Source organism: Entelurus aequoreus, linkage group LG12 (genome assembly GCF_033978785.1).
Source record: "Entelurus aequoreus isolate RoL-2023_Sb linkage group LG12, RoL_Eaeq_v1.1, whole genome shotgun sequence".
NCBI classification, from domain to species: Eukaryota; Metazoa; Chordata; class Actinopteri; order Syngnathiformes; family Syngnathidae; genus Entelurus; species Entelurus aequoreus.
The window spans coordinates 63,337,088-63,351,008 of record NC_084742.1 but is presented as its reverse complement, the minus strand read 5'-3'; the positions used below and the strand labels follow the sequence as shown (position 1 = coordinate 63,351,008).

The 13,921-nt window shown below is 32.7% G+C and overlaps 1 protein-coding gene across 2 annotated transcripts in view; it reads right to left on the bottom strand.

Moving 5' to 3' along the window:
• Positions 1 to 316: 316 nt before the first annotated feature.
• Positions 317 to 13,921, bottom strand: part of igf1 (insulin-like growth factor 1) — an 88,429-nt gene continuing 74,824 nt past the window's right edge. For both annotated transcript variants that reach the window (XM_062066405.1, XM_062066404.1), the window contains exons 3-5: positions 10,203 to 10,438; positions 4,191 to 4,226; positions 317 to 477 (exon numbers count right to left, since the gene is read on the bottom strand). In XM_062066405.1, the coding sequence (XP_061922389.1) occupies positions 418 to 477; positions 4,191 to 4,226; positions 10,203 to 10,438 (332 nt within the window). In that variant the 3' untranslated portion in view covers positions 317 to 417. The remainder of the gene's footprint in view (positions 478 to 4,190; positions 4,227 to 10,202; positions 10,439 to 13,921) is intronic.

Sequence of the window (13,921 nt, the reverse complement as noted above, 5' to 3'; positions counted from 1 at the left end):
GCTTTGGACTGCAGACTGGACCCCAACACTTCCTGAGGGGTGGGTTTGGGGGCGGGATGTTGGAGCGGCGTCCACCAACTCCAATTAGCCACGAGGGCTCTGACACGCTTTGGGCGGGCAACGCAATGCATGATGGGTACATTTCCTCACGTCAGCGTCCTAGCAGCTAAACGATATAGTCCGTTACATGGCATGGATAACAAATAGAACGGTGCAGTGTAGAAAATAATCACAACAACCCACTCCCCCCCCACCCACTCCCACTCCCAAGCCCCGGAACGCCGCGTCGCTTTCTGGTTTCAGTCGTTTTCCACGCCTTTGTTACCGTCGTCTTTGTTTGTCTGCTTCCACAGTGAACCAGGTGCACCAGGTAAGGCCACTCCCTCCTCCCTTTCCAGGCGGCCAAGCTCCGCCTCCCTACATTCGGTAATTCCGGCCCCCGGCGTTGCCTCGGCTCGAGTTTTTGGGATGCACCTCCTGTCAGAGGGAAGGGGGAAAAAAACATGCTTTTAGCACAGTTTTTCATCAGTTATGATGGCAACATCAGGTCCTTTAGGCCAGTGGTCCCCAACCACCGGGCCACGGCCCGGTACCGGTCCGCGGACCGATTGGTACCGGGCCGCGCAAGAAATTAAAAAAAAAATAAAAAATTAAATCAACACAAAAAACACAATATATACATTATATATCAACATAGGTCAATACAGTCTGCAGGGATACAGTCCGTAAGCACACATGATTGTATTTCTTTATTAAAAGAAAAAAAAAACAAAGAAAAAAAAAAACGTATTAGTCTAATAAGTTTTTCAGCAGTAATGATCTTCTAAGAATTGTAAAAAAAATACTAATAAATAAAAAAAATTAAAAAAAAACAGTCAGTCTTTAAAAGTAATTACTGGTCTAATGTCGTTTTTCATCAGTAATGATGGCAACATCAGGTCCTCTAAGCATTGTAAAAAAAAAAAAAAAAAAAAAAAAAAAAAATTTTTTTTTTTTTTTTTTTTTAAATTAAATCAACACAAAAAACACAATATATACATTATATATCAACATAGGTCAATACAGTCTGCAGGGATACAGTCCGTAAGCACACATGATTGTATTTCTTTATTAAAAGAAAAAAAAAAAAAAAAGAAAAAAAAAAAACGTATTAGTCTAATAAGTTTTTCAGCAGTAATGATCTTCTAAGAATTGTAAAAAAAATACTAATAAATAAAATTTAAAAAAAAAAAACAGTCAAACAGTCTTTAAAAGTAATTACTAGTCTAATGTCGTTTTTCATCAGTAATGATGGCAACATCAGGTCCTCTAAGCATTGTAAAAAAAATAAAAAAAATAAAAAAAAATTTAAAAAATAAAAAAAATAAAAAAATTAAATCAACACAAAAAACACAATATATACATTATATATCAACATAGGTCAATACAGTCTGCAGGGATACAGTCCGTAAGCACACATGATTGTATTTCTTTATTAAAAGAAAAAAAAAAACAAAGAAAAAAAAAAACGTATTAGTCTAATAAGTTTTTCAGCAGTAATGATCTTCTAAGAATTGTAAAAAAAATACTAATAAAAAAAAACAAAAAAAAAACAAACAGTCAAACAGTCTTTAAAAGTAATTACTAGTCTAATGTCGTTTTTCATCAGTAATGATGGCAACATCAGGTCCTCTAAGCATTGTAAAAATAAAAAAATAAAATAAAAATAAAAAAAGCTACATAGTCAAACAGTCCTTAAAAGTAATTAATAGTCTAAGAATTTTTTTCATCAGTAATGATGGCAACATCAGGTCCTCTAAGCATTGTAAAAAAAAATTTTTTTTTAATTAAAAAAAAAAAGCTACATAGTCAAACAGTCCTTCAAAGTAATTAATAGTCTAAGAAAATGTTTCATCAGTAATGATGGCAACATCAGGTCCTCTAAGCATTGTAAAAAAAATTTTTTTTTTAATTAAAAAAAAAAAGCTACATAGTCAAACAGTCCTTCAAAGTAATTAATAGTCTAACAACATTTTCATCAGTAATGATGGCAACATCAGGTCTTCTAAGCATTGTAAAATAAAACAATTAATACCATTTTTTTATTAAAAAAAAGCAACATTGTCAAGCAGTCCTTAAAAGTAATTAATAGTCTAATAAAGTTTTCATCAGTAATGATGGCAACATCAGGTCTTCTGAGCAGTGTAAAAAAAACAACTAATAAATACTTTAAAAAAACAACAACAGTCAAACAGTCTTTAAAAGTAATCGTTTTTCATCAGTAATGATGGCAACATCAGGTCCTCTAAGCCAGTGGTCCCCAACCACCGGGCCACGGCTCGATTGGCACCGGGCCGCACAAGAAATTAAAACATTTAATAAAAAAAAAAAAGTTTATTTATTATTTTTTTTATTTTTATTAAATCAACATAAAAAAACACAAGATACACTTACAATTAGTGCACCAACCCAAAAAACCTCCCTCCCCCATTCACACTCATTCACACAAAAGGGTTGTTTCTTTCTGTTATTAATATTCTGGTTCCTACATTATATATCAATATATACCAATACAGTCTGCAAGGGATACAGTCCGTAAGCACACATGATTGTATTTTTTTATGAAAAAAAAAAAAAAAAAAAAAAAATACCATACATAGTTATCCTAGTGTTGCTAACCTAGCATGATGTTAAAATATAATATTAGCGCGTAGCTCAATTAGCTATGCTAATGTTGCTAACCTAGCATGATGTTAAAATATAATATTAGCACGTAGCTCAATTAGCTATGCTAGTGTTGCTAACCTAGCATGACGTTAAAAAATAATATTAGCACATAGCTCAATTAGCTATGCTAATGTTGCTAACCTAGCATGATGTTAAGATATAATTTCAGCACATAGCTCAATTAGCTATGCTAGTGTTGCTAACCTAGCATGATGTTAAGATATAATATTAGCACATAGCTCAATTAGCTATGCTAATGTTGCTAACCTAGCATGATGTTAAAATATAATATTAGCACATAGCTCAATTAGCTATGCTAGTGTTGCTAACCTAGCATGAAGTTAAAATATAATATTAGCGCGTAGCTCAATTAGCTATGCTAATGTTGCTAACCTAGCATGACGTTAAAATATAATATCAGCACATAGCTCAATTGGCTATGCTAATGTTGCTAACCTAGCATGAAGTTGAAATATAATATTAGCACATAGCTCAATTAGCTATGCTAGTGTTGCTAACCTAGCATGAAGTTAAAATATAATATTAGCGTGTAGCTCAATTAGCTATGCTAATGTTGCTAACCTAGCATGACGTTAAAATATAATATCAGCACATAGCTCAATTGGCTATGCTAATGTTGCTAACCTAGCATGAAGTTAAAATATAATATTAGCACGTAGCTCAATTAGCTATGCTAATGTTGCTAACCTAGCATGATGTTAAAATATAATATTAGCACGTAGCTCAATTAGCTATGCTAATGTTGCTAAACTAGCATGATGTTAAAATATAATATTAGCACATAGCTCAATTAGCTATGCTAATGTTGTTAACCTAGCATGATTTTAAAATATAATATTAGCGTGTAGCTCAATTAGCTATGCTAGTGTTGCTAACCTAGCATGATGTTAATGTCCTATTAGCGTGTAGCTTACATAGTTATCCTAGTGTTGCTAACCTAGCATGATGCTAATGTCATATTAGCGTGTAGCTCAATTAGCTATGCTAATGTTGCTAACTTAGCATGATGTTAAAATGTCATATTAGCTCATAGCTCAATTAGCTATGCTAGTGTTGCTAACCTAGCATGATGCTAATGTCATATTAGCGTGTAGCTTACTTTGGTGTCATTTTTCACTGTCGGCTCACAAGTGCGGGAGACGTTACTCTCAAGTGTCACCGGGCTACAAATCCCCGATCAATCCCGTCCTACAAACTACAGATGGTCCGTGCTGACAAGGTGGACGCCATATAAATCCCATGGCGCGGCGTGAACGTGAGCGTAATGCGCGGTGGCGTCTCGGGAGCGAAAACCACAAAAACCACTTAGCTACCTCTTGGGCTAATGGGTTTTTTTGGGTTTTTTTTTTTTTTGAGAGAGCGAGAGAGAGAGAAGGGTAAAAAGGTCCACATTTAGACGCCACACTCTCCTGCATCCTTGACTGCTTCCTGGTGAGGACAAGAATAAGGTTGTGGTTGCTCACCTTGAAGGCAGAGTGACTGTGTCCAGGTGTGGGTCTCTGTGGGAGGAGGGAGGACAGACTTAGGACACTTGTGGCTTAACCCCAACTAGCCAGCTAATGAATGGAAAGACTCCGCAAATCATCCGTTTATGTTCAACATTTATGTTCCGTCCCTTGCTGCGTTCATCAGCTCCTGGTTTCTATGGACAGTTCTGGTCTGAGAGGATGGTGCAGGATCACAAGTATTTACTCTTAATGAAGACTGGTTGTGCGGTTTTCTCGTGCAAAACAGTCGACTTTGGATTAGGGTTGTACGGTATACTGGTACTGGTATAGTATCGCGGTACTAATGAATCAAAAATGATACACACTAAAAAAAATGCTTGGTTATTTTGACAACCAAAATTATGAGTTGGGTTAAATTTGGGAGTTATTTTCATGTAGAGCAATCCATTTTTTGGGTTATAATGGTATTATTTTAACTCAATTTCTGGGTTTTCAAAACTATGAAGCATTTTTGGGTTGTTTTTCAATGAGTAACGCATTTTTGGGTAAAAACCTTTTTTAAAATTTATTAAAAAGGTACTTTTTTCTTTAAAAAAGTAAAATGTATAATTTTTAACGAGTTGCGAGTGTTGGGTTAGATTTTGTAGTTATTTTTATGAAGAGCAATCCATTTTTTGGGTTATAATGGTATTATTTTAACTCAATTTCTGGGTTTTCAAAACTATGAACCATTTTTGGGTTGTTTTTCAATGAGTAACGCATTTTTGGGTAAAAAGCTTTTTTAAAATTTATTAAAAAGGTACTTTTTTCTTTAAAAAAGTAAAATGTATAATTTTTAACGAGTTGCGAGTGTTGGGTTAGATTTTGTAGTTATTTTTATGAAGAGCAATCCATTTTTTGGGTTATAATGGTATTATTTTAACTCAATTTCTGGGTTTTCAAAACTATGAACCATTTTTGGGTTGTTTTTCAATGAGTAACGCATTTTTGGGTAAAAAGCTTTTTTAAAATGTATTAAAAAGGTACTTTTTTCTTTAAAAAAGTAAAATGTATAATTTTTAACGAGTTGCGAGTGTTGGGTTAGATTTTGTAGTTATTTTTATGAAGAGCAATCCATTTTTTGGGTTATAATGGTATTATTTTAACTCAATTTCTGGGTTTTCAAAACTATGAACCATTTTTGGGTTGTTTTTCAATGAGTAACGCATTTTTGGGTAAAAAGCTTTTTTAAAATTTATTAAAAAGGTACTTTTTTCTTTAAAAAAGTAAAATGTATAATTTTTAACGAGTTGCGAGTGTTGGGTTAGATTTTGGAGTTATTTTTATGAATAGCAATCCATTTTGTGGGGTTATAAGGGTATGTTTTAACTCAATTTCTGGGTTTTCAAAACTATGAACCATTTGTGGGTTGTTTTTCAATGAGTAACCCATTTTTTGGTAAAAAAGCTTTTTTTTTTTTAAATTAAAAAGATACTTTTTTCTTAACATTTTTTTGTAATTTTTAACCAACTATTGGGTCAAAGAGCGCTAAATTGCACAACCCAATAGTTGGGTTATGGATCAACCAACATTGAGTTAGCATAACTCAACTTTTTGGTTAAATAATTCAACCCAATAGTTTGGTTGGGAATAACGCAACATTAAGTAATCATAACTCAACTTTTTGGTTAAATAATTCAACGCAAAAGTTGGGTTGAAAAAATTAACCCAAAATGTTGAGTTGGAATAACTCAAATAAGGGGTTCGTCCTTTTCTGAACCAGCAGTTGGGTTGAAATTGGGGTTTTTTTTTAACCCAATTTACGAGTTGCGAGTGTTGGGTTAAATTTTGGAGTTATTTTTATGAAGAGCAATCCATTTTTTGGGTTATAAGGGTATTATTGTAACTCAATTTCTGGGTTTTCAAAACTATAAACCATTTGTGGGTTGTTTTTCAATGAGTAACGCATTTTTGGGTAAAAAGCTTTTTTAAAATTTATTAAAAAGGTACTTTTTTCTTTAAAAAAGTAAAATGTATAATTTTTAACGAGTTGCGAGTGTTGGGTTAGATTTTGTAGTTATTTTTATGAAGAGCAATCCATTTTTTGGGTTATAATGGTATTATTTTAACTCAATTTCTGGGTTTTCAAAACTATGAACCATTTTTGGGTTGTTTTTCAATGAGTAACCCATTTTTTGGTAAAAAGCTTTTTTTTTTAAAAAATTAAAAAGATACTTTTTTCTTAACATTTTTTTGTAATTTTTAACCAACTATTGGGTCAAGGAGCGCTAAATTGCACAACCCAATAGTTGGGTTTGGAATAACCCAACATTGTAGTGAGCATAACTCAGCTTTTGTGTTAAATACATTCAACCCAATAGTTGGGTAATGAATAAACCAACATTAAGTTATCATAACTCAACTTTTTGGTTGAAAAATTCAACGCAAAAGTTGGGTTGAAAAAATTAACCCAAAATGTTGAGTTAAAATAACTCAAATAAGGGGTTCAACCTTTTCTGAACCAGCAGTTGGGTTAAAATTGTTGTTGTTTTTTTAACCCAATTTATGAGTTGCGAGTGTTGGGTTAAATTTTGGAGTTATTTTTATGAATAGCAATCCATTTTTTGGGGTTATAAGGGTATTATTTTAACTCAATTTCTGGGTTTTCAAAACTATGAACCATTTTTGGGTTGTTTTTCAATGAGTAACCCATTTTTTGGTAAAAAGCTTTTTTTTTTTTTAAATTAAAAAGATACTTTTTTCTTAACATTTTTTTGTAATTTTTAACCAACTATTGGGTCAAAGAGCGCTAAATTGCACAACACAATAGTTGGGTTATGGATCAACCAACATTGAGTTAGCATAACTCAACTCTTGGGTTAAATAATTCAACCCAATAGTTTGGTTGGGAATAACCCAACATTAAGTTATCATAACTCAACTTTTTGGTTAAATAGTTCAACGCAAAAGTTGGGTTGAAAAAATTAACCCAAAATGTTGAGTTGGAATAACTCAAATAAGGGGTTCGTCCTTTTCTGAACCAGCTGTTGGGTTGAAATTGGGTTGTTTTTTTTAACCCAATTTACGAGTTGCGAGTGTTGGGTTAAATTTTGGAGTTATTTTTATGAAGAGCAATCCATTTTTTGGGTTATAAGGGTATTATTTTAACTAAATTTCTGGGTTTTCAAAACTATAAACCATTTTTGGGTTGTTTTTCAATGAGTAACCCATTTGTGGGTTGTTTTTCAATGAGTAACCCATTTTTGGGTAAAAACCTTTTTTTTTTTTTTTAATTAAAAAGATACTTTTTTCTTAAAATGTTTTTGTAATTTTTAACCAAGGAGCGCTAAATTGCACAACCCAATAGTTGGGTTTAGAATAACCCAACATTGTAGTGAGCATAACTCAACTTTTGTGTTAAATACATTCAACCCAATAGTTGGGTTATGGGTCAACCAACATTGAGTTAGAATAACTCAACTTTGGGGTTAAATAATTCAACCGATTAAATTGGTTGGGAACAACCCAACATTAAGTTATCATAACTCAACTTTTGGGTTAAATAATTCAACCCAATAGTTTGGTTGGGAACAACCCAACATTGAGTTATCATAACTCAACTTTTTGGTTAAATAATTCAACACAAAAGATGGGATGAAAAAATTAACCCAAAATGTTGAGTTAAAATAACTCAAATAAGGGGTTTGTCCTTTTCTGAACCAGCAGTTGGGTTAAAATTGGGTTATTTTTTAACCCAACATGTTTTAACGTGTACTATTCTCTGTTTGAAAAGTACTGGTTCCCCATATTATTTTGTTTAACGGGCATGACGGCGCGTCGTCACGTGGTGACATTGCTGGTTTTACGAGCAGAGGAGCATGTTCGGCAGCGCGCACACACAGAGTACATACAAGCAGACACAGTGTGTAGACAGAAAAGGGAGAATTGACGCATTTTGCCTTAAAAAGTGACGATAAAGGTGAAGTTATAACACTGAAACACCCTCAGGAAGCTAGCAGCTAACGTCCATCCGCAGTCGGCAGTGTTTTAGCTACTTCTAAATCACTAATCCTCGCCTCCATGGCAACAAATAAAACAAGTTTCCTACAAGTATCATTATCACTGGAGGACGAGGAATAGCTAAACGTGCTTCACTACACACCCTAGGAGGATACAATAGCTCACCGGCGTCACAATGTAAACAAACGCCATGGGTGGATCTACACCTGACATCCACTGTAATGATACCAAGTACAGTAGCGTATGTAGTCGATACTACTATGATTACATCAATATTTTTTATCGTCAGAAAATCTTTTTTCCTTAAATTCATATTATGTTTATAAACTTAGGAAAATACGTCCCTGGACACATGAGGACTTTGAATATGACCAATGTATGATCCTGTAACTACTTGGTATCGGATCCATACCTAAATGTGTGGTATCATCCAAAACTAATGTAAAGTATCAAAGAAGAGAAGAATAAGTGATTATTACATTTTAACAGAAGTGTAGATAGAACATGTTGAAACAGAAAATAAGCAGATATTAACAGTAAATGAACAAGTAGATTAATGATACATTTTTACAGTTTGTCCTTCATAATGTGTACAAAATAATAGGTGTATAAATGACGCAATATGTTACTGCATAGACTAATTAGGAGTCTTTGTTTGTTTACTTACTACTAAAAGACAAGTTCACTATTTTATTTAAGGACTAAATGACAATAATAAACATATGTTTCATGTACACTAAGATTTCTTGTTAAAATAAAGCCAATAATGAAATTTTTGTGTGGTCCCCTTTATTTTAGAAAAGTATCGAAATACATTTTGGTACCGCTACCAAAATATTGGTATGGAAACAACCCTTACTTTGGACCCTGCACCATCCCCTCAGACTAGAGATGTCCTACTCGAGTGTGACAACAAGCTGAACAGTTAGAGGAGGAGAGAGAGTCAACACCATTGCTGGTGTCTACCATGACCACCAGGGGGCGCACTCCTGTTTGTGCTCCGATTCAAACCCCTCTGATGTTAGAGCTAGAACAGGGGTCGGCAACCCAAAATGTTGAAAGAGCCATATTGGACCAAAAATACAAAAACAAATCTGTCTGGAGCCGCAAAAAATTAAAAGCCATATTACATGTGTCATGAGATATAAATTGAATTAAGAGGACTTAAAGGAAACTAAATGACCTCAAATATAGCTACAAATGAGGCATAATGATGCAATATGTACATATCGCTAGCCTAAATAGCATGTTAGCATCGATTAGCTTCCAGTCATGCAGTGACCAAATATGTCTGATTAGCACTCCACACAAGTCAATAACATCAACAAAACTCACCTTTGTGCACTCATGCACAACGTTAAAAGTGTGGTGGACAAAATGAGACAGAAAAAGAAGTGGCATAAAACACGTCCTAGCAAGTCGGAGAAAGTTCGGCATGTAAACGAACTATACGGTGAGTTCAAGGACCGCCAAAATTAGTAGGACAAAACGGCGCTCGCCAAATACTCGAATCAGTGAAGCATGTTTAATGTAAACAGTGTGATTTATAACAATTAGGGAGGTTTGTGTCACGTTTGTCCTCCTACAGAAACCATACTAAAACAAAAAAATAGATTTTTTTCCCCCTCATCTTTTTCCATTCTTCATACATTTTTGAAAAATCTCCAGAGAGCCACTAGGGCGGCGCTAAAGAGCCTGAGCTAGAAGATTGGTGACTCGGACACTGTTTGGCATTTATGATGTCGATCAATGACTGACAGGGCGCGTCATATCACGTTTTACCCCAAATGTATATTCCTAGCCCCTTCCTGCTTTAGCACTGATAAAAAATACAATGGCAAATTCCCGTCGTTCCTTTCTCACATCTGCATAGAGCCCACCTGCGTATGAGGTATGGCGTTTTGCACCGCTCGACATGCTTACGTAACAGTAGGCTTCGCTACACATGCTAAAAGCCGGACTGAGAAGCACTGCTGGGATTCAAAGCGCTATAAGATGGCAAAGTGAGCGGGCAGATGGATGGAATACCTTCTTGTTTTTTGTCTTGTCCGTCTGCGGCGCCGCCCGCCGCTCCGAGCCCTTGCTGACCTTGGCGGCCCTGGGAGCGTCCGTGTGGCGCTGGGCGCGCACCGAGCGGGCCGCCTTGCTGGTCTTGGCGGGCGCGCAGTACATCTCCAGGCGCCGCAGCTCGCAGCTCTGGAAGCAGCACTCGTCCACGATGCCCCGCGACCGCCGGGCGTTGGGTCCATAGCCGGTGGGTTTACCTGCGGTGGGGAGACACTGGCGGTGAGAAGACACTCACTTACAGCTTATTTAATGCAGTAGTACTGTATTTACATCTTATTTAATGCAGTAGTACCGTATTTACATCTTATTTAATGCAGTAGTACTGTATTTACATCTTATTTAATGTAGTAGTACTGTATTTACATCTTATTTAATGCAGTAGTACTGTATTTACATCTTATTTAATGTAGTAGTACTGTATTTACATCTTATTTAATGCAGTAGTACTGTATTTACATCTTATTTAATGTAGTAGTACTGTATTTACATCTTATTTAATGAAGTAGTACTGTATTTACATCTTATTTAATGTAGTAGTACCGTATTTACATCATATTTAATGCAGTAGTGCTGTATTTACATCTTATTTAATGCAGTAGTACTGTATTTACATCTTATTTAATGTAGTAGTACCGTATTTACATCTTATTTAATGAAGTAGTACTGTATTTACATCTTATTTAATGCAGTAGTACTGTGTTTACATCTTATTTAATGTAGTAGTACTGTATTTACATCTTATTTAATGCAGTAGTACTGTGTTTACATCTTATTTAATGCAGTAGTACTGTATTTACATCTTATTTAATGTAGTAGTACTGTATTTACATCTTATTTAATGCAGTAGTACTGTGTTTACATCTTATTTGATGCAGTAGTACTGTATTTACATCTTATTTAATGTAGTAGTACTGTATTTACATCCTATTTAATGCAGTAGTACTGTATTTACATCTTATTTAATGTAGTAGTACTGTATTTACATCTTATTTAATGCAGTAGTACCGTATTTACATCTTATTTAATGCAGTAGTACCGTATTTACATCTTATTTAATGTAGTAGTACCGTATTTACATCTTATTTAATGTAGTGGTACCGTATTTCCATCTTATTTAATGTAGTAGTACTGTATTTACATTATATTTAATGCAGTAGTACTGTATTTACATCTTATTTAATGAAGTAGTACTGTATTTACATCTTATTTAATGTAGTAGTACTGTATTTACATCTTATTTAATGCAGTAGTACTGTATTTACATCTTATTTAATGCAGTAGTATTGTATTTACATCTTATTTAATGCAGTAGTACTGTATTTACATCTTATTTAATGTAGTAGTACCGTATTTACATCTTATTTAATGTAGTAGTACTGTATTTACATCTTATTTAATGCAGTAGTACTGTATTTACATCTTATTTAATGAAGTAGTACTGTATTTACATCTTATTTAATGTAGTAGTACTGTATTTACATCTTATTTAATGTAGTAGTACTGTATTTACATCTTATATAACGTAGTAGTACTGTATTTACATCTTATTTAACATAGTAGTATTGTATTTACATCTTATATAACGTAGTAGTACTGTATTTACATCTTATTTAACATAGTAGTACTGTATTTATATCTTATTTAACGTAGTAGTACTGCATTTACATCTTATTTAACGTAGTAGTACTGTATTTACATCTTATTTAACGTAGTAGTACTGTATTTACATCTTATATAACGTAGTAGTACTGTATTTACATCTTATTTAACATAGTAGTACTGTATTTACATCTTATTTAATGCAGTAGTACTGTATTTACATCTTATTTAACACAGTAGTACTGTATTTACATCTTATTTAATGCAGTAGTACTGTATTTACATCTTATTTAATGTAGTAGTACCGTATTTCCATCTTATTTAATGTAGTAGTACTGTATTTACATCTTATTTAATGCAGTAGTACTGTATTGACATTATATTTAATGCAGTAGTACTGTATTTACATCTTATTTAATGTAGTAGTACTGTATTTACATCTTATTTAATGTTGTAGTACTGTATTTACATCTTATTTAAGGCAGTAGTATTGTATTTACATCTTATTTAATGTAGTAGTACTGTATTTACATCTTATTTAATGCAGTAGTACTGTATTTACATCATATTTAATGCAGTAGTACTGTATTTACATCATATTTAATGCAGTAGTACTGTATTTACATCATATTTAATGCAGTAGTACTGTATTTACATCATATTTGATGTAGTAGTACTGCATTTACATCTTATTTAATGTAGTAGTACTGTATGTACATCCAATTTAATGTAGTAGTACTGTATTTACAACTTATTTAATTTAGTAGTACTGCATTTACATCTTATTTCATGTAGTAGTACTGCATTTATATCATATTTAATGTAGTAGTACTGTATTTACATCTTATTTAATGTTGTAGTACTGTATTTACATCATATTTAATGTTTGAGTACTGCATTTACATCATATTTAATGTAGTAGTACTGTATTTACATCTTATTTAATGTAGTACTACTGTATTTACATCTTATTTAATGTTGTAGTACTGTATTTACATCATATTTAATGTTTGAGTACTGCATTTACATCATATTTAATGTAGTAGTACTGTATTTACATCTTATTTAATGTAGTACTACTGTATTTACATCTTATTTAATGCAGTAGTACTGTATTTACATCTTATTTAATGTAGTAGTACCGTATTTCCATCTTATTTAATGTAGTAGTACCGTATTTCCATCTTATTTAATGTAGTAGTACTGTATTTACATCTTATTTAATGCAGTAGTACTGTATTTACATCTTATTTAATGTAGTAGTACTGTATTTACATCTTATTTAATGCAGTAGTACTGTGTTTACATCTTATTTAATGCAGTAGTACTGTGTTTACATCATATTTAATGCAGTAGTACTGTATTTACATCTTATTTAATGTAGTAGTACTGTATTTACATCTTATTTAATGCAGTAGTACTGTATTTACATCTTATTTAATGTAGTAGTACTGTATTTACATCTTATTTAATGCAGTAGTACTGTATATACATCTTATTTAATGCAGTAGTACTGTGTTTACATCTTATTTAATGCAGTAGTACTGTATTTACATCTTATTTAATGAAGTAGTACTGTATTTACATCTTATTTAATGCAGTAGTACTGTGTTTACATCTTATTTAATGTAGTAGTACTGTATATACATCTTATTTAATGCAGTAGTAATGTATTTACATCTTATTTAATGCAGTAGTACTGTATTTACATTATATTTAATGCAGTAGTACTGTATTTACATCTTATTTAATGAAGTAGTACTGTATTTACATCTTATTTAATGTAGTAGTACTGTATTTACATCTTATTTAATGCAGTAGTACTGTATTTACATCTTATTTAATGTAGTAGTACTGTATTTACATCATATTTAATGCAGTAGTACTGTATTTACATCATATTTGATGTAGTAGTACTGCATTTACATCTTATTTAATGTAGTAGTACTGTATGTACATCCAATTTAATGTAGTAGTACTGTATTTACAACTTATTTAATGTAGTAGTACTGCATTTACATCTTATTTCATGTAGTAGTACTGCATTTATATCATATTTAATGTAGTAGTACTGTATTTAC